This window comes from Chiloscyllium plagiosum, chromosome 4 (assembly GCF_004010195.1).
Source record: "Chiloscyllium plagiosum isolate BGI_BamShark_2017 chromosome 4, ASM401019v2, whole genome shotgun sequence".
NCBI lineage: Eukaryota > Metazoa > Chordata > Chondrichthyes > Orectolobiformes > Hemiscylliidae > Chiloscyllium > Chiloscyllium plagiosum.
This window is the reverse complement of record NC_057713.1, coordinates 47,369,882-47,397,060: the sequence shown is the minus strand read 5'-3', so window position 1 is coordinate 47,397,060 and position 27,179 is coordinate 47,369,882. Positions and strand designations below refer to the sequence as shown.

Sequence of the window (27,179 nt, the reverse complement as noted above, 5' to 3'; positions counted from 1 at the left end):
TTACCCTTTTGTCCTTAATATATTTGTAAAACCCCTTTGGATTCTTCTTAATTCTATTTGTCAAAGCTATCTCATGGTCCCCGTTTGCCCTCCTGATTTCCCTCCTAAGTATACTCCTACTTCCTTTATACTCTTCTAAGGATTCACTCGATCTATCCTGTCTATACTTGACATATGCTTCCTTCTTTTTCTTAACCAAACCCTCAGTTTCTTTAGTCATCCAGCATTCCCTATACCTACCAGCCTCCCTTTCACCCTGACCGGAATATACTTTCTCTGGATTCTTGTTATCTCATTTCTGAAGACTTCCCATTTTCCAGCCGTCCCTTTACCTGCAAAGATCTGCCTCCAATCTACTTTCAAAAGTTCTTGCCTAATACCATCAAAATTGGCCTTTCTCCAATTTAGAACTTCAACTTTTAGATCTGGTCTATTCTTTTCCATCACTATTTTAAAACGAATAGATCTATGGTCGCTAGCCCCAAAGTGTTCCCCCACTGACACCTCAGTCACCTGCCCTGCCTTATTTCCCAAGAGTAGATCAAGTTTTGCACCTTTTCTAGTAGGTACATCCACATACTGAATCAGAAAATTGTCTTGTACGCACTTAAGAAATTCCTCTCCATCCAAACCTTTAACACTATGGCAGTCCCAGTCAATGTTTGGGAAGTTAAAATCCCCTACCATAACTACCCTATTATTCTTACAGATAGCTGCTATCTTCTTACAAGTTTGTTTCTCAATTTCCCTCTGACTATTGGGGGGTCTATAATACAATCCCAATAATGTGATCATTCCTTTCATATTTCTCAGTTCCACCCAAATAACTTCCCTGGATGTATTACTGGGAATATCCTCCCTCAGCACAGCTGTATGCTATCCCTTATCAAAAATGCCACTTCCCCCTCCTCTCTTGCCTCCCTTTCTATCCTTCCTGTAGCATTTGTATTCTGAATCCTTCTCCATACGCCAGCTCCTCAGCCATGCATTCATCTGCTCTATCCTCCTGTTCCTGCCCTCACGAGCTCTAACACTGGGAGCAATCCAGATATTACTACCCTTGAGGACCTCCTTTTTAAATTTCTGTCTAAATCTCTGATCTCCCTTCAGAATCCCAACCTTTTCCCTTCCAATGTTATTGGTTTCAATGTGAACAATGACCTCCTGCTGGTCCCTCTCCCCCGTGAGAACATTCTGCACCCTCTCTGAGACATCCTTGATCCTGGTACCAGGTAAACAACACACCATTCTGCTTTTTCTCTGCTGGCCACAGAAACATCTGTCTGAACCTCTGACTACAGAATCCCCTAACACAATTGATCTCTTGGAAGCCGACGTACCCCTCGTTGCATTAGAGCCAGTCTCAATACCAAAAGCTTGGCTGTTTGTGCTACGTTCCCCTGAGAATCCAACACCCCTTACATTTTCCAAAACAGCATACCTGTTTGACATGGGTATATCCACAAAAGACTCCTGCACTAGCTGCCTACCTCTCTTACCCTTCCTGGAGTTAACCCACCTATATGACTGTATCTGAGACTTTCCCCCCTTCTTATAACTGCCATTCATCACACATTGTTGCTGTTGCAAATTCCTCATCGCTTCTATCTGTCTCTCCAACCGATCCACTCGATCTGATAAGATTTGTATGCAACAGCATTTATGGCAGATATAATCCACAGTAACCCTTAAACTCTCTTTAAACTCTCACATCTGACAAGAAGTACACATCACTGCAAAGGCCATTTTTGCTCCTTCACAATCTAAATACCCAGAAAATAACACCGTCTTATTCCTCTACAAACACTGACCCAGGTTAAATTAATGGCTATGAACTTCGCCCAACAGTTCCTCCAAGTTTAGTTGTGAATTTCACTGTTTGTTAATTTTCCCAGATGCACTCCGATGTCCAGCGATACACAAATTTTCTGATGGCTTCCCATTTTCCAGCCGTCCCTTTACATGCAAATATCTGCCCCCAATCAGCTTTCAAAGGTTCTTGCCTAATACCGTCAAAATTGGCCTTCCTCAACTTTTAGATCTGGTCTGTCCTTTTCCATCACTATTTTAAAACTAATAGAATTATGGTCACTAGCCCAAAGTGTTCCCCCACTGACACCTCAGTCACATGCCCTGCCTTATTTCCCAAAAGTAGGTCAAGTTTTGCACCTTCTCTCGTTGGTACATCCACATACTGAACCAGAAAATTTTCTTATACACACTTAACAAATTCCTCTCCTTGTAAATCCTTAACGCTATGTCAGTCCCAGCCTATGTTTGAAAAGTTAAAATCCCCTACCATAACTACCCTATTATTCTTACAAATAATTGAGATCTGCTTACAAATTTGTTTCTAAGTTTCTTGGATAGACTTAAAACAACAATTAACTTATCTGATTCTGTGCTGTGAACTTCGCCCAACAGTTCCTCCAAGTTTAGTTGTGAACTCCGATGTCCAGCGATACACAAATTTTCTGATGGCTTCCCATTTTCCAGCTGTCCCTTTACATGCAAACATCTGCCCCCAATCAGCTTTCAAAGGTTCTTGTCTAATACTGTCAAAATTGGCCTTCCTCAACTTTTAGATCTGGTCTATCCTTTTCCATCACTATTTTAAAACTAATAGAATTATGGTCACTAGCCCAAAGTGTTCCCCCACTGACACCTCAGTCACATGCCCTGCCTTATTTCCCAAAAGTAGGTCAAGTTTTGCACCTTCTCTCGTTGGTACATCCACATACTGAACCAGAAAATTTTCTTATACACACTTAACAAATTCCTCTCCTTGTAAATCCTTAACGCTATGTCAGTCCCAGCCTATGTTTGAAAAGTTAAAATCCCCTACCATAACTACCCTATTATTCTTATAAATAATTGAGATCTGCTTACAAATTTGTTTCTAAGTTTCCCTCTGATTATTAGGGTGGTCTATAATATAATCCCAATGAGGTGATCATCTCTTTCTTGTTTCTCAGTTCCACCCAAATAACTTTCTTGGATGTATTTCCAGGAATATCCTCCTTCAGTACAGCTGTAATGCTACCCCTCATCAAAAATGACACCCCCTCTCTATGTCCTATAACTGGATTGGAAATGTGACAGGAGGGTTCCTACAGGTGTGCATATATTAGACGCCATTGTCTGTGATTGTGAGGTGTAAGGGAGTCCAGTGTCCTTTGAGCGAGTCCTGAGATAGCTGGATTCCAACATATAGGTTGTTTAGAGCAAGCAGCAAGCTGAATCCACCAGGTACTCATTCTGCTTTTGTCAAATTTTTACTTTGTCTCTTTTTTTTTGGTGAATTTGGTAAGATGGGAGGCTGAACATTAATGAAGTGTGTCGGCATTGATCCCTATCAGTTTGTATCTCACTATGCCTACTGTGAATTCCACATTTGTGAACCAAAACTTAACATACCTCATCACTTAGGTCTTAATCTGGAGATTATTATCATTTTTGTTCTGCTTTTAAATTTATCGTCTAGCTCTTTAGTCTTAAGCAGAACCTCTCCTTGATCCATCTATATTGTTGGACCATGAGACTTAGATCTTTCCCCTCTACTCCAAATTCCTCTCCAGCCCAGACCTGAAATCCTGGACCTGTGCAGCAGGGAGCCAACGCAACCTTCAGGACTTTTGATCATGGCCACAGAGAACCGTGTCTATTCCCCTGACTGTACTGTCACGCATTATAACTACATTTCTCTCTTCTTCCCCCTCCTGAATGGCTCTCTGTACCACAGTGCTGTGATCAGTTTGCTCACCCTCCCTACAGCCCCAACTCTTGTCCACACAGGGAGCAAGAATCTCAAACCTGTTAGATAGGCTTAAGCGCTGAGGCTCTTTTGTCTCCTGCATCTCGCTGTCTTCCTCACTGGGAGTCACACCTTCCTGTCCCTGACCTCTGACTTGGGCTTGAGGGAGTTAATCAAAGGGGTGCGACTACCTCATGAAACACAGCATCCAGCTAACCCTTCCATCTCCCTGATGACTCCAGCTCATCAACTTTTTAAAAAAATCTTAAAGACTCCAACTCTGAGCTGGAGTTCCTCGAGCAACTAACACTTGCTGCAGATGCAGGCAGTCTGAATGACAATAGTGTCCACCAGCTCCCACATCATGCAGGTACAACTAATTGCCTGGTCCTGCATCTCTCTTTTATTTATGTAGGCCTTATTTTGTTTTAAAAAAATTCCCACTTCTCTTTCAGTGTGTAATTTTAAATATTTCTCCACCTACCTTCAATTTGAGAGCAACCTTTAATAGCTATTCAAATTACCAGTTATTACCAACCAATAAGTTATAGATTTTTTCTGTGATGTCACTCCTTGTTTTGTTCTGGACCCCCAATTCTGGGCATCAATTTTTGCTGTTTAACAAGACCTACAACTATGAGCCAAATAAACCAGAAAAAGGCACCACTTCCCTTTTGCATAATTTCCATGCTGCATCTAAAGTTCCCAAACTATCTCCTCAATCAGGATGTAACTCACTCCAGCTGTGATCTCTCCTTCCTGACCATTTAAAGCTTACTGGTCAAAGAAATACTTCCTACGTTGAAGAGATGCATTGTTGTTTAATTTTATGTGGTTTATAAAATTTTCCTAGTATATATGATTATGATAAATTTTGGAAATCACATGATTTTCAAACGAAATTACTTCAAAATTTTCACTTGGAACATCTTGCAAGAATTTTACAGCCTTATGAGCATATTAATTATTGTGGTCCTGTAAATAGTACAATTTCATAAATACATTTTTAAAATTTAATGTAAAAGCTAAAATATTACATCAAAATGTCACTGTGATAGCTGATCATTTCAAACACTTTTTACATCCCTTTTAAATAAAATAGGTTTCAGGGGTACCACCCGTGATCACACCAAGGATTGATCAGGTTCTTGCTCAATATCGCCTTCGTTCTACAGTAACTCATCCTGCAGCACCAATGTTTGTCACAGACTCCAGTTCATCACTGGAAGTGGAGCAATATAGGAATCACAACACTGTCAACATATTCAATGAAATAAGAATAAAGAAACTGGAAAAACAGATTTCTCAGCTATTGCAGCAGGTGATTGTTGTAAAGAAATTACCTTTAAAATAAATTTCTTTGATTAGCCATATTTAGTATTTTTGTGCAATACATGTTGCCTTATAAGGCAATTCTTTTATGACAAAGTATATTTGCACTATTACAATTATGTATGCTAATTTATAATTATTTCTGTAGATGCCTTAAATTCAGCATCCATGCATATAGAAAGGATGTTGCTGAAAAAGAGATGAGCAGTCCTAGCTTTGCATATTACACTCATCAGGATAGAATTGCAAGAGTACCAAATCTCAAAGGGAACAACCATTTAAACTCTATGAGAAAGGTCATGATTGATTGGCAAGCAGATTCTTGACTAGTAAAGACATTGCCATGGAGAATACACTACTTAACTAACCAGGTTTTTAAAATCAAGCCAGACAAGTTGATGCTGATTGATAAAGGCATTGCTATGGAGAATGTACCAGGGAACAGCTATTCCTCAAACTTTAGTTGAAATGTTCTTGCTTTAGTATTCTTGTGAATCTCTTTTTCAGCAATGCTCTTATTCTTTACTATTAAGTGATAGTAATGTAAAGTATTGTTTGGGGATAATTTATAACTATCTTGTTCATTTATGTGAGATTTTACAGTGAACATGCATAACAAATCTTGTTTTACAGAATCATCCCCGTTCAGCAAGGTGTTTTGATTATCTCAGTTGGCTGGGCAGTTGGTTTGTGATGCAGAGTGATGCCAACAGCATGTGTTCAATTCCTGTATCAGCTGAGGTTACCATGTCAGACTGTCCTTCTCTATCTCTCCCCTTGCCTGAGGCATGGTGACCCTCCATTAAACAACCACCAGTTGCCTCTCTAATGAGACAGCAGCCCTAAGGTCCAGTGGCAACTTTATTTACTTACATGTATGGGAAAAATGTAAATATTGAAGTAATTGCTGCTACCTCAGTTTGGGGCACACAGCATTCATTGTGTCCCTTTTAGATCAAATTCTCCGGTTAGTGTGTTTTGACCAATCTTTTCACCCTCTCTTTTTCCTCCACTTAGTCTAATTCACCTCAATAGCACTTCAACTAGCCGTGCATGCTGATTTATAAATAAATCAGAAATTTAAATTCACTCAGAAGTATGGTATTCTCCAATCCAAGACATATTGCGATGATGTATATAACTCCTTGCATTTTCTGACATTTGAAAATGTGCTTCAAAAAAAAAGGTATCTTTGTTTTTTTGCAACAGTGATGGATTCCATTGTATTAGCAACAAGTAAAGACTGAACATTAAACATGGGATTTCTGTGTTCAGCTTCCCAATTAGAAGTACTTAGTTTGCATTTAGTTGCAGTGCCGCTATGTGCTGGATGTTACAGGGCACTGTATTTTCTTTTACCCCTGTACCCTCCCATCAAAACCAAAATATCAGTCATCAGCTTGCCAACCCACAGTGTAGCTGCTGCACAGTAACATTGAGTAATGATCACCTTTTAATTGAGTTAGAGAGGACTTTCTGACCAGCAACTTAGTTGTCCATAGCACCAGGATTCATATGGGCAGTTCTTAAGAGGTAGTGATAGAAGTTCTCAATGGTAAGTCTGGAATTTTGGCTGAGACTACTGAGCACATGCTCGGAAGGATGCATGGAGGTGGATAGAAGTTTAAATTATTAGGGGGGCCTGATGATGTATGATTTTGGGGGAGAGACGTGCCTCTATTAGATACAGGTCCAAAGTGGGATATGACATCTCCTTGTTTCCAAACAGCAACTCTGCACAGTGAAAGCTGCTATTGCCTCCACCTTCCTCTGCTGCTCATACAATGGCAGTGACGGCAGACTATTGCCCTTCATTGAACATTAATTGTTAACTGTAGACCTTGACAGGCCTAAAGGCAGGTGGGCTTCCTGAAATAACTGCATAAAGACCAGTATCCTGCCACCAAGTCATTTATTTACATGTGCACTGTACAGCCAGCTGAAAACCAGTCCCTAGACTGAGGAGACCTTCTGCATACCCTGCTTTTTTTATTTTATGGAACCATATAAATACAAACGGTTGGCAATAAAGAAAAAGCAGAAGTTCACACCAAAAAACACTATTTATAGGGGAAGGGGAAGCAAGACCAAACCCCACCATTCAATCAGTTAACAGGGAAATGAGGGCAAACCTCAAATCCCATCTTAAGTCATCAAAACGGAAACAGTAACAAACACAGACAAGACAGTCCAATCCAATGAAAAAGCCAAGACTTCCTGATTTGGCCCAAGTTAACCACCCCAATCAAGGATCTCAGTAAGTGAGATCTACCTGACCACGGTTCCAATCGCTACACTGTCTGATGCCTTTTCACTCATCATAATATGGAAGACAGGCCAAGAAGGCCATCCACTTTGTTTTACATATCTCTCACCTTCAAATATGCTCATGTAGTGGGACTGTAATCCAGCCTGAAGCCTTTCAAATCTCTGATCTATTTCATATCCCACAGTTAAACAAACCATGGGAAGCTTTTACAATTCACTATTTGTCTTTACACTGTTTGGTAAATATTTCATTTGATTCTGCTAACATCGAAAATGTTAGGTGTTTGGGTGCTGCTGAGCAGAGTATTGTGTATAAACATTTGCCTGACTAGACCTTTTCATATTTGTAATGTATGTCGGAGTAGCTGACAAACCCAGCATTTACTGCTCATCCTTAAATGCCCTTGAAAAGGTAATGATGAACTGCCTTGTTAGCCCACTGCTGTCCATTGGTGTCAGTGGTTCCTAGTGCTGTTGTAATTGAACTGATAGCTGTCATATAACTGTGTCTTGTTGATTATGACAAATAACTACCCAGAATTACAACTGAATTTTTCCTGCAGTCAAATTTTATTTTCAAAATGCAGTATCAGATATGATTCTTTGAGAGATGCAGCAACACTTTTAAAATGTTCACGTATACAACTTGATAGGTGTAAGTGCTCTTTCTCAATGATGTGAAGACAAGTCTACAATGGTATAGCATAACATTAACATTACTGAACTAGAAACAGCCAACAGATTATCTGTTTGTTATCATTTGATAGATTTGTTAAAGGTTGTAGTGCACACACTGGACATCTCAAAGCACTTTGGAGACAGTGGCAATCAAATCTTACGACAGCAGCTGAGGGAATTTAACTTCCACTCATTAACCAATCTGGAATGAAATGCTGGCTTCATTAATAATGATTATGAAATTAGCCAATTGTTGTAAATAACCATCTGATTCACTGACTTCGAGCCCTATCTGGTCGAGCCTATGCACACCTGTATGCCACAGCCGTATAGCTGGCTTTTAACTGCTATCTTTGCTTAAAAAAAGTTTTTTTAAATTTGAACATAAGGTAGATGCTGGGATTCATATGATCTAAGGTGGAGTTTATCTGAGTGGGTAGTTTTATAATTGCAGATCACTCTGTGTAGTTTTTTGAGAGGAAAATATAAGGTGCTTACACTTCGATCAATGATAGCCATTTCTACTCCACAATGCATAGACCCTGCACCCAGAAAGATGCTGTAGGTATCAGGTTGTAAGCAGTTTTGCTGTAAATTATCCTTTATTTTAAAGATGAATGGAAGTTGGGATCAAGGATAACTAATCAGCTTTGGAGAAGATAAAGTCATTTTGATATCAGATTACAGGCTTCCCAATAAACCCAGGAATATCTTGTACTGGAATTGTACGTTTGTCTCGAGTGTTCTACAGCCAATTGAGTGGTAGACAGCCAGTCTGCAAAACAGTCAGGTATGCACCTGAAGCAATATAAGTACTGACTCTTTTGTTTGCCACGCATTCAGTAGCAGCTTGAGCTATAACTGAAGACCAAGCTGATGAAGAGTTAATGGAAGGTTCATCTAGCCAGAGGAGGAAATCTATAGTACAACAGTGAGAATACTTTTTGGATTAGAAGTTGCCCATCTCGGAAAGTTAAAAGGAAGCAACCCATTAGTAGCTGGGACAAACTGTGAACTGTTTAGCCACAGAATTACAGTTGTTGTTGCAAGCCATGATAACTACGAGGGAGCTGTTTCATTCTATCATTTAAAGTATAAGTTGCCTACAAAAGAAAGTTGTGCTTAATCCACAGTTTTTGGTACAGTTAAAGCATGTAAACATGACATTTTGATTTGTCATTTCTTTCAGTTTACCAGAAGTTTAAATTTCTCTGAGAGTCATAGAGATGTGCAGCACAGAAACAGATCCTTCGGTCCAACTCGTCCATGCCGACCAGATATCCCAACCCAATCTAGTCCCAAGTGTTTGGGTCTCTATCATACATTGTTGCCAGAAGATCCTGTGACCCATTTAACAATAGTTTAAGTCAAACGTCACTGTTTACATAGAAGCTCTTAACCAAGGGACTTTTTTTCCATTCATTCCTGGTATGTGGGCATCTGTGGTTAGGCCAGCATTTATTGTGCTTGCTATTCCCTAGTTGCTCTTGAGAAGGTGGTGGAGAGCTGCCTTCTTAAACCACCGTGGTCCATGAGCTATAGATAGACCCAAAATGCTACTAGGGATGGAATTCCAGGACTTCGACTAAGTGGCAGTGAAGGAATGGCAATATATTTCCAAGTCACAATGGTGAGGGGAACTTGCAGGTGTTGGTATCTCATGTATCAGCTGCCTTTAACCTTCCAGATGGAATTGGTCCTGGCTTTGGAATATGATATCTAAGGATCTTTGTATTTTTGCATTGCTTCCTATAGATAATACACCCCACCTGCTGCTAAACATGGGTAGTGGAGAGAGTGGATGCTTGTGGATATGGTGACAATCAAGTGGGCTGCTTTGTCACGGGACGGTGTCAAAGTTCTTCTGTGCTGTTGGAGCTGTACTCATCCAGGCAATGGAGGAGTATTACATCACAATCCTGACACGTGCCTTGTAAATGGGTACAGGCTTCAGGGAGTCAGGAGGTGGTTACTTGCTGCAGTATATCTCTGACCTGCTCTTGTGGCCAATGTAATTTTACAGAGATTCCAATTTCTGGTCAATGGTAATCTCTGGAATATTGATAGTGGGGCATTCATTGACGATAACACCATTGAATGTCAAAGGGCAGTGAATAGATTGCATATTATTAGAGATGGTCATTAAGTGATGTGAATGTTACTTGCCACTTCTCAGCTAAAGAGCTGGACAGTATCCAGCCTTGTTGTGTTTTGACATGGATTGCTTCACTATCTGAGAGGTTGTGAATGATGCAGAACTGTGTAAAATCAGCAGTGAATATTCCCACTTCTGACCTTACAATGGATGAAAGGTCACTAATGAAGCAGCTGAAGCTGGTTGGGCCTAGGACACTACACTGAACTCCTGCAGGGATATCCTGGAGCTGAGATGACTGACCTCAAGCAACCACAATCACCTTCCTACATGCTAGGTATGATTCAACAAACAAAGTTACCCCCCGATTCTCATTGGCTCCAGTTTTGTTGGGTTCCTTGATGCCACACTGTCAAATGCAGTCTTGATAACAAGGGCTATCCTTGGAATTCAGCTCCTTTGTTCATGTTTGAACCAAGACGGTAAAAGGTCAGGAGTTGAGTGGCCTTAGCAGAATCCAAACTGAGTATCACTGAGCAGGTTATTGCTAAACAGGTTTTGCTTGATAGCACCGTTAGTGATGTCTTCCATCACTTTACTGATGATCGAGAGTGGACTGATGGAACGGTAATTTGTCCTTTTGTGTACAGGACATACCTAGGCAATTTTCTATGTTGTCTAGGAGATGCTAGTTTTGCTGCCCTTTGTAACAGCTTGGCTGGGTATGCTGCAAGTTCTGGAGTACAAGTCTTCAGCATTATTGCCAGAATGTCGTCACGGCCCATAGCTTTTGCAGTGTCGAGTGCATCAACCATTTCTACATATCAGTCTAATTGGCTGAAGGATGGCATTTGTGATGCTGGGGAGCTCTGAAAGAGGCTGAGATGGATTATCCACACTGCCCTACTGGCTGAAGATTGTTGCAAATGCTTCAACCTTATATTTTGCACTGGTGTGCTAGGATTTCCCATCATTGAGGATGAGGATAGTTATGGCGTCTCTTCATGACTAGATGTGGAAAGACTGCAGAGCTTAGATCTAATCTGCTTGTGGAATCACTTAGTTCTGGTTATCATTTGCTGTTTATGCTGTGTCATGGACTAGGCCAGATGACTCAAAACATTCTTAAGTAGGCAGCCCAGACCATAACTTTGCAATTTGTTTCAGTAAGTGTACAGTGAAAATTACCCAGATTAAGTTAGCGAGGTTGACTACCAGGTTTAAGACAGACAAAAAATTTTTTCACAAAATTACACAATGAAACACGAAGAGCAGAATAAAGAACCCCTACAAAACTCAGTCTATCCAAACTAGACTTAAGTATGCTGTTCCAAATATACGCAACAGCCCCAATAAACAAACCCCCTTTAAAACACAGTACAAAAATGGGTCAGATGCTTACAGGCTGAAGTTAGAAGGACAGAAGAGAGAGTTTCCACACAGCTCACTGTTGAACTCCCAACCAGTACTGGACTGAATTAAGCTGAGCGAGAGAGCTGACCACTCCCCTTTACACAAGTCACTTCTAAAACCTGACTACTTTGGCCTGAAGTCTCATCTGTTTACATATAAACAAAAAGGCCTCTCCATACCCTTTAATCTCTGTACCAAACTAGATTGATCGGAGGCCGACCTGTTTTATTACCCCTCTGAAAAAAAGTTAAGGACGGAGTATCCTTGAGCCAAGGAACAACTTTTAGGAAAAAAAAGGGACTAGCTTTGTGACACCTTCCCCCCCCGCCACCTTAAAAAAAGAACCATCAATACAAAAAGATGGCTTCATTTTTAACCCTTCAAAAACTCGGTTAGTAGTCAAAACACACATATACACTATACTAGCTATAAACATTTCAAACATGCACAACCACAAGCAAATTCAGGCTGTAGTATACCCACCACCGAACGCCTCCATGTCGTCAGTCGAGTCTCGCATCGGCAATCACATTTTTGCAACCTGTCACATGTACAATTGTCAAATTGAATGGCTGCAACAACAAGCTCCATCTAAACAGTCTGGCATTTTTGTCCTTAACTTTTTCCACAAATGTCAATGGGTTATGATCACTGTATGCGATTGTCTCAGATGCATTGCTGGTAATATCGACATTGAAATGTTGTAAGGTCAACACCAAGCTTAAAGTCTCTTTCTCGCCTGTTAATTATTTCTGTTGATGAACATTTGCCTTCCTGGAAAAATACCCGATGGGTTTTTCTATCCCTTTGTCATCCTCCTGCAGGAGTACTGCACTAACACCCACATTACTGGCATCGATGGCCACCTTGAAAGGCTTTGTGTAATCCAGTGTGGCTATTACTGGGGCAGTAGTTAACACAGCTTTTAGGCTGTTCACTAAAACTTTTGCCCTTTTTTAACAATTCAGTGAGTTGTTTGGCATAAACTTTCGGTAAAAGTCACTCAAACCCAGGAACCGCAGTACTGCTTTTTTCCGTTGATGGTTGGTGTGGGAAATTCCCCATTTACTTTTGTTTTTGCATCTTGTGGGGCCATTTGTCCATGTCCAATAACATGACTCAGAACGGTGATTTGGGCTTTGGCAAATGCATTTTTAGCTCAGGTTACCACCAAGCCTGCCTTCCGAAGTCGATCGAACAAGTCCAATTAATGCTGTAAATGTTCCTTCCATGAGTGACTAAAAATCACCAGGTCATCCGTGTACACCACACAGTTGGGTAATCAGGCATTGACCTTATTAGTCTGTCTCTGAAATGTGGCTGGAGCGTTTTTCATACCAAATGGCATGACTTTGAACTCATATAAGGGGTAAAAACAATGACTGAAGATGCGCTTTTGCCCGAAACGTCGATTTCGCTGCTCCTTGGATGCTGCCTGAACTGCTGTGCTCTTCCAGCATCACTCATCCAGAATTTGAACTGATATAGTCAATTTGCCTTTGTTCTCTCTGACAGAGGTACTTGCCAGTAGCCTCTGAGCAAGTCCAACTTAGAAATGAAAGTTGCTAGTCCCACTTTTTCGACAGAGCCCTCCAACCGTGAAATTGGATATGCATCACTCTTTGTAATGGTGTTGACTTTGAGATGGTCCATGCATAACCATTGAGTACCATCTGGGCTTTGGCCCCATGACTATGGGTGAGCTCCAGTCACTGTAACTCACTTTGCTTATGCCATCTTGGAGCATCCACTCTATCTCCTTATGAACCTGTGCCAACTTTAGAGGGTTATGCCTGTAAGGATGTTGCTTATTGGAAACAGCATCTCCTATATCTATATCATGCACAATTAGGTTAGTATTTCCCAGCTTATTTTCGCATATCTCCCCATGTGATAGTTATAACTCTTTCAGGTCATTTCGATTTTCTTGTGGAAGGTACCTCAATAATTTATCCCAATTCTTGACAACTTCCTCAATGTTCAATTTGGTTTGAGGAATGTCCAATTCAGAATCCTCTGAACTTGGTTCTTCCTTCTGTGCTGTGATAATTAACATCGTCTCCTCTTGCTTTCCTTCCTTATCAAAATACTTTTGAGCATATTCACATGACACACTCTGTGAGATTTCTTCCTGTCTGGAGTCCTTATCAAGTAGTTCACCTCATTCAATTTCCTCTTGATTTGATAAGGTCCACTAACCCTTTCTTTTAAGGGTTCACCTATTACTGGAAGTAACACCAATACTTTATCCCCAGTTGCAAAATTGTGATTTTTTTTTAAATCCTCTTCCTGTTTCATTGTATGCTGTGATACTTCTAAATGCTGTCTAGCCAACTCTTCAGCTCTGTTTAGTTGTTCTGTAAAATTTGACACATAGTCCAAATGGGTAGTCTCTGAATTCTGACATATTAATTTCTCCTTAATCAGTTTTAACGGTCCTCTTACTTCATGCCCAAAAAATAATTCAAGCGGACTGAATTTAGTCGATTCCTTCGGTGCATCTCTGATCACAAAATCGCAAAACGGAACTCCATTGTCCCAATCATCTGGATAATCCTGACCATTATCCTGCAACATGGTCTTTAGTGTTTGATGCCATCTCTCTAGCGTTCCCTGCGATTCCGGATAGTACGCTGTAGATTTGCATTGTTTATTCCAAGTTATCCATAACCTCTTTGAATAGTTTAGATCTGATGTTTGATCCTTGATCTGACTGGATCACTATTGGCAGTCCATCTCTAGTTTAAAAAAATTTAAGTAATTCTACTACAACCCTTTTTGCTGTGATGTTGCTTATAGGGATTGCATCTGGAAATCTAGTCGACACATCCATTATTATTGATAAATACTTATTCGCACTTTTTGTTTGAGGTATGGGACATACGCAATCAATCAAGACTTGTGTAAAAGGTTCCTCAGATAGAGTCATAGAGATGTATAGCATGGAAACAGACCCTTCAGTCCAACCCGTCCATGCCGACCAGATATCCCAATCCAATCTAGTACCACCTGCCAGCACCCAGCCCATATCCCTCCAACCCCTTCCTATTCATATACACATCCAAATGCCTCTTAAATGTTGCAATTGTATCAGCCTCCACCACTTCCTCTGGCAGCTCATTCCATACATGTACCACCCTCTGTGTGAAAATGTTGCCCTTATGTCTCTTTTATATCTTTCACCCCTCACCCTAAACCTATGCCTTCTAGTTCTGGACTCCCTGACCCTAGGGAAAAGACTTATCCATGCCCCTCATAATTTTGTAAACCTCTATAAGATCAGTCCTCACCCTCCGCCGCTCCAGGGAAAACAGCCTCAGCCTGTTCAGCTCTCCCCAAATCTCAAATCCTCCAACCCTGGCAACATCCTTGTAACTCTTTTCTGAACCCTTTCAAGTTTCACAACAACTTTCCGATAGGGAGGAGACCAGAATTGCACGCAATATTCCAACATTGGCCTAACCAATGTCCTGTACAGCCGCCAAATGACTTCCCAACTCCTGTACTCAATACTCTGACCAATAAAGGAAAGCATGCCAAATGCATTCTTCACTATCCTATTTACCTGCAACTCCACTTTCAAGGAGCTATGAACCTGCACTCCAAGGTCTCTTTGTTCTGCAACACTCCCTACCATTAAGTGTATAAATCCTGCTAAGATTTGCTTTCCCAAAATGCAATACCTCGCATTTATCTGAATTAAACTCCATCTGCCACTTCTCAGCCCATTGGCCCATCTGGTCAAGATCCTGTTGTAATCTGAGGTAACTTTCTTCGCTGTCCACTACACCTCCAATTTTGTTGTCATCAGCAAACTTACTAACTGTACTTCTTACGCTCGCATCTAAATCATTTATGTAAATGACAAAAAGTAGAGGACCCAGTAGATCACTCCACTGGTCACAGGCCCCCAGTCTGAGAAACAACCCTCCACCACCATCCTCTGTCTTCTACCTTTGAGCCAGTTCTGTATCCAAATGGCTAGTTCTCCCTGTATTCCGTGAGATTTAACCTTGCTAATCAGTCTCCCATGGGGAACCATGTCGAACGCCTTACTGAAGCCCATATGGATCATATCTACCGCTCTGCCCTCATCAATCCTCTTTGTTACTTCTTCAAAAAACTCAGTCAAGTTTATGAAATATGATTAATGCTGGAATAGGTCTTAAAGGTGCAGGTTTTATTACTGCCTGTGCTTTTCCGATTAGCTGACATGTATGACATGTCTGGTAAAATTCAACTACGTCCTTGTGTAGTGCAGGCCAGTAAAAATGTCTTTGTATTTTAGCCTGTGTTTTACTCACCCGTAAATCACCTCCAAGTGGTAGCTCTCGCGCCACTGTCAGCACTTCCTTTCTATACCCTACTAGTAAAACAATTTGATGAATATCTGCCCATTTCTCATCTGCTTGAATGTGTTTTGGTCTCCATTTTCTCATTAAGGAATCATTTGTTAAGTAGTAACGTGTTCACTTTCCTTCTCTGTAAATGCCTTTTGATCCCTTCTGTTTCATCTTGTGCTTCTGATCTTGTGACCACACAAACGGGAAAAATTCCTGGAAAAACATTCTTCCTGTCTTCAGTTGCCTGCGTCTCCCCTGGCTTTTCAACTAAAGTAGACAGCACGCCTATCTGTTAATCAGCTATATCATTTACGAGGACAAACTGTATTCCTGGATCTGAGAGTTTGTCAAGTACTCCTACCACAAATTCTCCACTCTTCTCTGGACTCTCTAACCTCACTTTACATAATTGAGCGCTTTTTGTCTCACCATTAATTCCTGTTACCAGTACCTTTTCTGGCAATAGTCCCTCAGGAGTACATATCTCCTTATTGTTCAACATTACCAGCTGAGAGGATCCTGTGTCCCCTAATATTGTAACCTCCTTACCTACTGCTCCTGGCTGATATGAATAAACTTTACCCTTCCATGTATATTTTTTAAGCAGATCTGGCACCTCCTCCTTAATCAACCTCTGATCATCTTGTATATTCTGAGGCAGTTGTCTAACTCCTTTTGTGCTTTTTGTTACTAGTCCAATAAAACTTCCAGGCCTGTCTGGTTTTCCTACATCTGGCTTTCTCCTAGCCCACCAACACTGATTTTGTGTGGCCCACTTTATTACCATGAAAACACTGGAGCTTTTTGACTTCTTCTTTGTCCCCCTCAAGGGTTTCTTTTTTATCCTGTGGTAAGTTATCTTTATGATCTTCATTGAGATTTACCTTTCCCTTTGCCCCAATCTATCCCTCATTGACTGAAATTGATTCTGGAAGCCAAGCCGAGTTTTATGAACCAGCTCAAAATCATCAGCCACTTAAGGTGCTAACCTTGCTGCTTTAACTTTCTGCTCTATATTCGAGTTCGCACAACTTGCTTGCTAAGGTTACCTTCAGCCTTTATCTCCAGCCTTTTAAGCTTTTTTTTGTCAGTTTTTGAAATTAAAAAGCTCCCTGTTTTTCTTTCTCTGCTCTGTCTTTTTCCCTCTCTTCTGCTTCTCTCTCTTATTTCTGTTCTACTGCTCTTTTTCCCTCTCTTCTGCTTTTAACCATAACTCAAACTGTTTCATTTCTGCTGCCCTTTCCTTGTCTCTCACCTCTAACTCAAGCTGCTTCCTTTGCAATTGAATTCTTGCCATCTCTGTAGATTTTGATGGTTTCTCCAGCACATTTAAATGCTGAGTTACTGCTGTAATTATCTCTCCTTTCCTCACATAAGCAGGCAGTTCCAATTCCAGCTTTCCTACTAATTCCTGCAGCCTGGTTATATTCACTTTTTGCAAAACTTCCAAAGTCACCGCATCCACATAAAGAAAACTTTTGGCGACTGAAAGAGCCATTCCTATCCCAAGCTCTGTCTACCCAACCAAACCAACATCCGAAATAAAGCACTTACCATTCGCTGTTTTAAATCCCACAAAGAGCCCCCAATCTGTTATGGACTAGGCTAGACCACTCAAAACATCCTTATGCCGGCAGCCCAGACCATAACTTTTCAATTTGTTTCGTTAATTATACAGTGAAAAGTACCTGGATTAAATTAGCAAGGTTGACTACCAGGTTTAAAACGGGCAAAAAATTTATTCACAAAATTACACAATGAACATGAAGAACAGAATAAAGAACCCCGACAGAACTCTGTCTATCTAAAATAGACTTAAGTATGCTGTTCCGAATATACATAGCAGTCCCAATAAAAAAAATCCCCTTTAAAACACAGTACAAAAATGGGTCAGATGCTTACAGGCTGAAGTTAGAATGGCAGAAGAGGGAGTTTCCACACAGCTCACTGTTGAATTCCCAACTAGTACTGGACTGAATTAAACTGCTCAGCTCACTGAGAGAGCTGACCACTCCCCTTTCATTATACAGATCACTTCTAAAACATGACTACTTTAGCCTAAAGTCTCATCTGTTTACATAGAAACAAAAAGGTCTCTCCATACTCTTTAATCTCTGTACCAAACCAGACTGACGGGGTTCAGCCTGGTTTATTACCCCTCTGAAGAAAATCAAGGACAGAGTATCCTTGAGCCAAGGAACAGCTTTTAGCAAAAAAAGACTAGCTTTGTGACAACTGTTTGGCATGTTCGTAGTCCTATTTTGTGATTTCCCGAGATTCATACCTCACTATTATAAATGCCTTACGCTGCTCCTGGTATGCAATTCTGCAGTCTTCAAAGGACCAGGTCAATTCCCCTGGCTTGGTGGTTGCAGTAGAGTTGGGGATATGCCAAGCCATGAGATTGCAGATTGTGTTTGAGTGCGATTCTGATACTTTTGATGGCCCATATTGCCTCATGGATTCCCAGTCTTAAGTTGCTCGATCTATTTGAAATCTAGGTGAAAATGAGTACTGCAAATGCTGGAGATCAGAATCAAAAAGTGTGGTGTTGGAAAAGCACAGCTGGTCAGGCAGCATCTGAGCAGTAGGAGACTGGACATTTTGGGCATAAGCCCTTCATTAGGAATGTGGGGAGGGCCCAAAGGGGCTGTGAGATAAATAAGAAGAGGATCAGGTGCAGGGGGGTGGGAAGGTAGCTCGAAAGGCGATAGTTGGATGTATGTGGGGGGTGATGGTGATAGGGTGGATCAGATAGGTGGGAAGGAAGATGGACAGGTGGGAGAGGTTCAAGACGGTGGTGCCAGGTTGGAGGGATGAATCTAGGATTAGGTGGAGGGATGTCAGATGAGGAAACTGGTGAAATCAACATTGATGCCATGTACTTGGAGGGTCCCTCGGTGGAAGATGAGGCGTTCTTCCTCCAGGCATCAGGTAGCTGGGATTTGGCAGTGGAGGAAGCCCAGGACTTGCATGTCCTTGGCAGATTGGGAGGAGGATTTGAAGCTGTCGACCAAAGTGGGGTGGGATTGTTTGGTGTGTGTGTCCCTGGAATGTTCCACAAGTTGGCGTCCTGTCTCGCAATATAGAGGAGACCACGTCGAGAGCAACAGACACAGTAGATAAGATATTTGGATGTACAGGAAAACCTCTGCCAGATGTGGAAGGATCATTTGGGGCATGGATGGAGTTGAGGGGGGAGATGTAGGCGCAGGTTTTACACCTCCTACAGTGGTAAGGCAAAGGTGGAGGGTGGATTGGTTGGGGGAGGGTGGACCTAACAAGGGCGTTGCAGAGGGAATGGTCTCTGCAGAATGCTGGTTAGAGATGGGGAGGGAGATATATAGTGGTGGAAGATGACGCGTTGTATCCAGCGATTGGTGTGGTGGAATGTGAGGACCAGGAAGGGTTCTGTCCGTGTTGCATTCAAATGCAGAGGTGCAGAAAGTGGAGGAGATGTGTTGGAGCTTATCCTCATTAACACAGAAATTTGCTACACATGACGTAAGTATTATCAGTATGAAGGAAGGCGTTTGTCTTCAACAAGGATTGAGCAGCAGTCACTATTACTGATACTGTCATGGACATTTGTGATAGGCAGATTGGTGAGGAAGAAATCAAGCATGCTTTTCCTCTTGTTAGTTCTTTTATCACTTGCTGCAGACCCAATTTAACAGCAATATCTTTTTCGACCTGACCAGTTCAATCAATAACACTGCTAACCAGCTATTCTTGGTGGTGAACGTTGAACTCTCCTGAGTACGTTTTACACTCTTGCCATCCTCAGTGCTTCCTCCAAGTGTTGTTTAATATGGAGGAGTACAAAGTCATCAGTCAAGATAGAATGCTAAATGGTAATCAGCAGGAGGTTTCCTTGCCAGTATTTGACTTGATGCCATGAAGCATCATGGCGTCCAGAGTCAATGTTGAGAACTCTCAGGGCAAACCCCCACTGACTGTTTTTACGTGGTGCTGCCACACCTGCTGAGCTGTCCTACCGCTGGTACAGGACATATACAGAAATGGTTATGATGATATATGGGAAGTTCTCTGTAAGGTATGATTCCATGAGTATGACGATGTCAGGCCGTTGCTTGACTCATCTTTGAGACAGCTATCCTAATTTTGGCACTAGCCCCCAGATATTGGTAAGGAGAGATTTGCAGATTTAATGGGGCTGGATATTTTGAAATAGGATTAAAACATAGACATTTTTGTACACTAGATAAAAACAATACTGTCGCAATCAGTGTAGGGGACGTGCAGTATTCCAACATTATCATTCTTGGCAAGTATTCCTCAGGTTTTACATCACTGATGATAAATCATTATGTTCATATTGATTTCACTGTGACCTGAATTTTTTTTTACTATAAAGAGCTGCATGGCTATTAAGCCTAATTCTATTTAAATTGGCTTTCAGCAATCGATATTTTGTGCAGACTGACCTAATAGGGGAAATGTACTCATGCTAGATTTCTTAATTTTTAAGCTTCCAACTTCTTCGAATGCAGTAAAAGCAAAGCGAGATATTGATTATACCTCTGAGAGTGAAACTGAGAGCTGTAAAGAAAATTGCAAAAAAGAAACCAGACGAACAAAGACTGAAACCTCCAAACAACGAAGTGCCAGACAGATGAAAAACAAAAAATCTGACAGGTATATATTTTTTAAATTTATTTTCCACAGATAAGTGCAATTTGTAAATGGTGTTCTGTGAGCCTTCTGGCTGCACCCTTCCAGGTGGTAGGCTCTGGATTTGGAAAATCTTGGCAAGTTAACCTTAGCTGTTTGCCTCAGTGCATCTGCTAGGTGGTAAACATTGCAGCCATATTATGATGGTTATGGAGGCAGTGATGGAGGTGGGTGCAAATCAATTGGGCATTCTTGTCCTTAAGTATTATTAGATCTGCACTCTTCCAGGAAAATAGAGAATGATTCATCACGCCTTGACTTCTTCCTTTTTGGTGGTGGAAGTCAGGCTCTGAGTCAGTCACTGCAGAAAATCCAAACTCTGACTTGTAGCTACAGTATTATTTTGCCTAGTCAAGTTTCTAGTCAGTGGTGACCCAATTCCCCCTGCAACCTGGGATGTTCATGATGAAGGATTTGACAGTGATAATGCTTTGTTTGTACTCTCTCGTTGGATCACCAGTTATGAACCCAAATCTAAAGGAGGTTCAGATTTCTTTGGATGCAGGCATAGACTGAATCATTATCTGAAACACTGTGAATAGGTCTCAATACAATGCAATCAGTAAAAATCCTTATCTCTGATTCAATGATGAAAGAAAGACCATTATGAAGTAGCTGAAGAAGTTTGGGCCTTGGATGTCATTTTGAGGAACTCCTGCACCTATGATCTGGGCTGAGATGATGGGCAATCAAACCTATTTGACTTTAAGCTAAGTTTGACCCCATCCAATGTAAAGTTTTCCTCCAATTTGAACTGACTTCGACTTGATAAAGATTCCTTGATGCTACACTCGGTCAAAGTTTGCTTTGATGGCAATAACTCTCATCTTGTTTCAACAATTCAGCTCTGTTGGCCATGTTTGCATCAAAGTTGTATTTAGGACTGAGTGTAAAAATGCAGGTAGAATCCAAATTGAGTATCTGAGCACAGGTTATCTTGAGTAAATGCCACTCGATCACACTGTTGATAGCACTTCTCATCACTTTGATGTGAGTACGCTGTTGAAATGGTTATTGGTCAGATTGAACTTGTCCTGTGTTTTTGTTTCTGAGCGAGGTACCTTAAAGTATTTTTCCACTTTATCTGCTAAGGTGCCTGTGTAATAGTTGTACTCAAACAGTTTGATGTAGATGTGACTATTCTGGAATACTATAGCAGGGATATTGCCAGGACCTGTATCCCTTGACTTATCCAATGGGCTCAGTCATTTCTTAATATCATATGGAGTGAATTGAATTGACTGAAGATTAAGCCCTTTGAAGAAGAGAACAGCATGTATAATTGCTAAATTAGTTATTGGCATGAAAATAGGAATGTATGGTTTGAGGAAACTATAACGAGTCTGCAAAGAAATATAGATAGATTAAGTGAGTGGGCAAGTTATTTGGCAGATGGAGTATAATGTGGGAAAATGTGAGTTTGTCCACTTCAGCAGGAGTAATAGAAAAGTAGCATATTCTTCAAAAGGGGTGAGATTTCAGAACCACTGTAGTAATTATAGTACAGTGGGACCTGAGTGTCCTGCTGCATTAACACAAAAGGTTAATATGCTGGCACAACAAATAATTAGGAAGACACATTGAGTGTTGTTTATTGCGAAACCCATGTTTTCCAAAGTTGTATAAGTGGGATCACATCTGGAAGACTATGTACAGATTTGATTTCCTTTATTTGAGAAAGGAATTAATTGTGTTTAGAAGCAATTCAGACAATGTTTTCTCAACTGATTCCTAGTATGAGGGTGATACTTTGAGGAGAGTTTGGATAGGTCATATCCATTACAGTTTAAAAGAAGAGGTGATCTGATTAAAACATTAAAAATCTCAAGAGGTCTTGATAGGGTGGATGCTCAAAGCATGATTTTTTTTAAATTTATATTTTTATTGAAAAAACTTTTATTCTTTTACAAAAACAAATTCTAAAAATACAAAGATACAGAAAAATAGGATAATACAACATTATTATATTACAATAATACTAACAATAACCTACTTACTACTCTACAGGATACAATTGTCTCATACTTTCTTAACTCAAGTTAAATTAAAATCAAATTGAATGAAGTTAAATTAAATTACATTATATTACATTCCTCCATTCACCGCGCATCCACTGAAGCTCCCGTCTATTGGAGCAATAGTTATGATATTATTATACCCGATTTACTAAGCCCCCCCCCCAGGTCCCCATACCGCCAAACCCAGGCCCTTCGGCTGTTTACAGGCTAAAATCAGTATCACCGATAGATCCTCAACTGTGTAATTTAGAAAGGGTCACCATGTCTTATAAAATTGCTCTGTTCTGTGGTACACCGTATTTGTAAGATAGTCTTGGGGGACATGCTCCATCACGAGTCTGTGCCACGCGATAAGCCCAGGGGGCTTCTCTGAGATCCAGTTCATTGGAATATTCTTCCTTGCACAGTATGTAAGAATGTTAAATAACCTCTTTCCATGTTCACCCAGAGAGGGCAGACTCAGCAGTCCCAAAAGAAGGGATACTGGGTCTGCCTTGACTTCAATTTCCAGGATCTTCTCCAGCTCATTCATTATGGCACGCTAGTATCCACAAATCTTGTAACAGGACAAAAAGCAATGTGGTAGAGTGTCAATGCTAATTTTACATTTGGGACATCCTGGAGAAGATCTTCTCTTAAACTTTGCTAACCTCTCTTGTGCCATATGGGCCCTGTGTAGGATCTTCAATTGCATAGCTTGTGCTTTATTTCATATTGAGATTTTCTTCACATTCTCCCATATATCCTCCCATATTGCCAATGAAATTTCTTCTTCTCGCTCCTGAATGGAAATCCCATGAAGTCTCTACATAATGCCCAAGGCACTCCCTCTCTAAGTGATGTATGGTACTGATTGAAAGAGCGCCCCCACATTGGAACACTCTTCTCTATATGTCTAACTTATAAAATTGAAACAAGAGTGTGGTCTTCCTCTCTCTGTAATCCCTAACCTGAAAGTATCGGAAGAAGTCCCTAATAGGTATGCCTAATTTCTACCTTAATTGGTTAAAAGAAAACAAGACCTCTCCCATAAATGGGAGATTCCCTTACCCTCCCATGCTTTGAAGCCAGATTCCATTGAGCCTGGCCTAAATCCTGGGGCTCCCACTAATGGAGTGAACGGCAAGGTCTTAAGCAAATTGCCCTCACCCTACCGCATTATTCTCCATTCTTTCAGAGTATTTAAGATAATTGGGCTCTCACAATGCTCAGCCACGGTTCTCATCTTGTCCATAAACAGTAAGTTAACCAGGGGACACCTCGCCAAATCGACCTTGAGTCCTTACTCACCCAGTCACCCACGTAGGACAACAGGGCGCCTATTTTGTATCTCTTCAGATCTGGGAGATCCATTCCTCCATACCCTGCAGAAGTTGCAACTTAGTAAATTTAATTAGGGTGCGCCTGTAGCACCAAATAGAGGACCCAAGCCAGCCCGTAAACCTCCGCAGCACCTGCTGGGTAGCAACAATGGGGAGCATCCTCATAGGATATAATAGCCAAGGAAGAACATTCATTTTAGTCAGAGCTATATGGCCTACCCTTGATATTGATAGTCCCTCCCACCACTGTGTCCTGTTTTATCCTATCAAATAATTGCACAAAGTTAGCTCTGTACAGCTGATGGAAGACTTGGGAAATAAAACTTCCCAGGCAGAGGAAATGTTTTAGTGACCAACAAAAAGGAAACAGCGTTCCATCCTCCAGCTCAGGCACTTCCACCATACCTCCCACAGGCATGACTTCCGATTTTGGAAAATTTATCCTGTATCCCGAAAAATTTCATTATTTGTGTTAGCCAGGGTACGGACTTTTCCAGGTTAGCCAGAAAGAGAAGGACATCATCTGCATAAAGAGTAATTTTGTGTTCCTCAATTCCAATCTTTGGTGTCACTATTTCAAGGTCCTTCCGGATGGCCTCCGCCAATGGCTCAATTATCAAGGTAAACAGAGCGGTGAGAGAGGACACCCCTGTTGGCTACCTCTCCCTATACTAATATTATCTGATTTGAAACCATTGGTGATAACCACTGCCTTAGAGTCATTATATAGCACTGCCACCCATCTAGCGAAGGTCCCCTCACCCCCCAGACCAAAACGGTCGAGAACACCAAAGAGACTTGACCACTCCATCTGATCAAACGCCTTTTCCGCGTCCAGGGAGACCATCAAGCCTGAATTCAATCTCTGCTGACATACTTGCACTATATTCAGTACCCTCCTGACATTACTGGAAGAGCTATAACCCTTGATAAAACCCTCTGGTCTTCTTTTATAATAACGGGCAGTACCTTTTCCATCTGAGGCCCAGCATCTTTGATAAAATTTTGACATCTACATTTAATGACAAGATAGGTCTATCCTCATGGTCTTTCCTTTTTAAATAAGGGAGATATTGGCCTCCCTAAGGGAGGTTGGGAGGCAGTCCTGGTTGTGCGTGTGATTATACATCCCCAGAAGTGGCTCAGCCAACATGTGTATAAACTCCTTGACATAATCATTTGGGAACTCATCTGGGTCAGGTGCTTTGCCACTTTGGAGCTGTCTTACTGCCTCTTGCACCTCTTGTATCATCAGGATGCATTTAAAAGGGAGGCCTGCTCTGCATTTTTTAAAAAGGATACCATTCTCGCTACTCCATCCTCACAGTCCACTGACCACTATAACTGCATAGAATTCCAAAAATCTGGCATTAATCTTTTTCAGCTCGTGGGTAATGGTACCAGCTCTCTCCCTAATAGATACAATGAACTGCGGAGCACTTTTCTTCCTAGCCAGATAAACCAGGTACCTACCAAACATTTCCCCATATTTGAACAGCCTTTGCTTTGCAAAGGAGACCCCTCTCTTCGCTGCTTATGTGAGCACTGAGTCCAGAGCAGCCCGGAGAGCTGTAACCCGCTGTAACTTAACCACAGATGGTCTGTTATGATATGCCGACTCAGCCTCTTTCAGCCGGGCCTCAAGCATCTACTGCTGCTCCCCTCTTTGCCTCTTTCTATTTATTGAATATGAGATAATCAGACCCCTTAAATACATCTTGGTGGTCTCCAAAGCACCAGTGGATTACTGGTCATATTCCGATTGATGTCCCAGAAGGCCCTGATTCCTCTTGTAATGTACTCTACAAAGTTGCCATCCATCACAGAAACGGATCCATGCGCCAGTGCCATGTGTCTGTTCCACTACCCATGTCTTAACATCCAAGTACACCACCGAATGGTCTGAAATAGTTATGTTCCCAATCCTGCAGGCCAGCACAGAGTCCAAACAAACTGACGAAATAAAGAACATATTGATTCTCGTATGGCATTTGTGCAGGTTGGAGTAAAAGGTAAAATCTGTCCCATTAGGGTGAGGACACCTCCATACATCCATTAGCCCCAACTCCCTATACAAATCCACGAGCTGTCTAGATTGCAAGTGTGTACCTGACAGACCCCTTGGCATCCTGTCTATCCCACAGATCATGAAACGACTAATGTCGATAATCCTATTATTGTACGGTGCACCTCAAGGGCCATTAATTTAGAGACTGCATCAAGTAAAAATTTGAGAGGGTGTGCTGAGGAACAATAAATGTTTAGGATGCCTTACTCTTCTCCTTGTATCAGAGCCTTGAGAAGAATGAACCGCCCGCACTCCTCCTTGATTTGATCTATCATCTGAAATAGGAGACTCTTTTGTACCAGTATGGCCACTCCTCTGCTTTTAGAGTTGAAGGAGGAGAAGAATACCCTATCATGTCCCCCTGCTGTAACTTCAAATGCTTTCTATCAGTTAAGTGTGTCTCTTGCAGCAGAGTGATGTCAACCCATTCCTTCTTAAGGTTTGAAAGCACCTTCTTTCTTTTAATGGGGGGAATGGCTCCCTCTTACATTCCAGATGCATCATCTGAACAGATTGCTAGCCATGACTGCACATTGCAGCCAGCAGTCCCCCCGAGAGGAAGAAGCCCATTCAATGTGTGGTGAGTGGAATAGACACAAACTTTATAAAATCTAAAAACTATCCCTACAAACACTACTAAAAGTAACAAACTAACTACTACTCTTAACTTGAACAAATAAACATATTAACCACAAATCACTAGAGGTCTCCCTCTCATCCATAGTGGGCATTCACTCCAAACCTTAGAGCCATCCTGATTCCTTCCAGCTAATGCTGTGTCCCAAACCCAGGCAGGCAATGCACAGATAGAAAAAAACATGTTATTTATACTTATGGAAGTTAACAATGGATGCCCTCTTCCCCCCCACCTACCTCAACCATATACAGGGGAACCTCGATTATCCGAACATGATGGGCGGGCAATATTTTGTTCGGATAATCAATTATTTGGTTAAGCTGGGGCTCAGAGTTTTTAAAGTCTGCTCCCCATTCAGAAGACTGCAGCAGCACACAGCACGCGAGCCATCTGCCCGCTCCCAACCCCGTGCAATAGCAGTCCCGCCCCCCCCCCCGCCTCCAAGCCCATCCAACACCGCCCCCGCCCCCAATCAGGTCCAACACCACCCCATGCCCCAATCCTGTGCAACACCGCCCCCAACCCCAAGCAACAATCCCCAACCCCGTCCACCACC

General features: G+C 41.4%; 1 protein-coding gene across 2 annotated transcripts in view; it reads left to right on the top strand.

Annotated features, from left to right (window-relative positions):
* The window catches only part of lrrcc1 (leucine rich repeat and coiled-coil centrosomal protein 1), a 196,018-nt gene that overhangs the window by 70,162 nt on the left and 98,677 nt on the right, over positions 1–27,179 (top strand). For both annotated transcript variants that reach the window (XM_043688159.1, XM_043688160.1), the window contains 2 exons: positions 4,857–5,075; positions 20,376–20,542. In XM_043688159.1, coding sequence (XP_043544094.1) covers positions 4,857–5,075; positions 20,376–20,542 — 386 coding nt within the window. The remainder of the gene's footprint in view (positions 1–4,856; positions 5,076–20,375; positions 20,543–27,179) is intronic.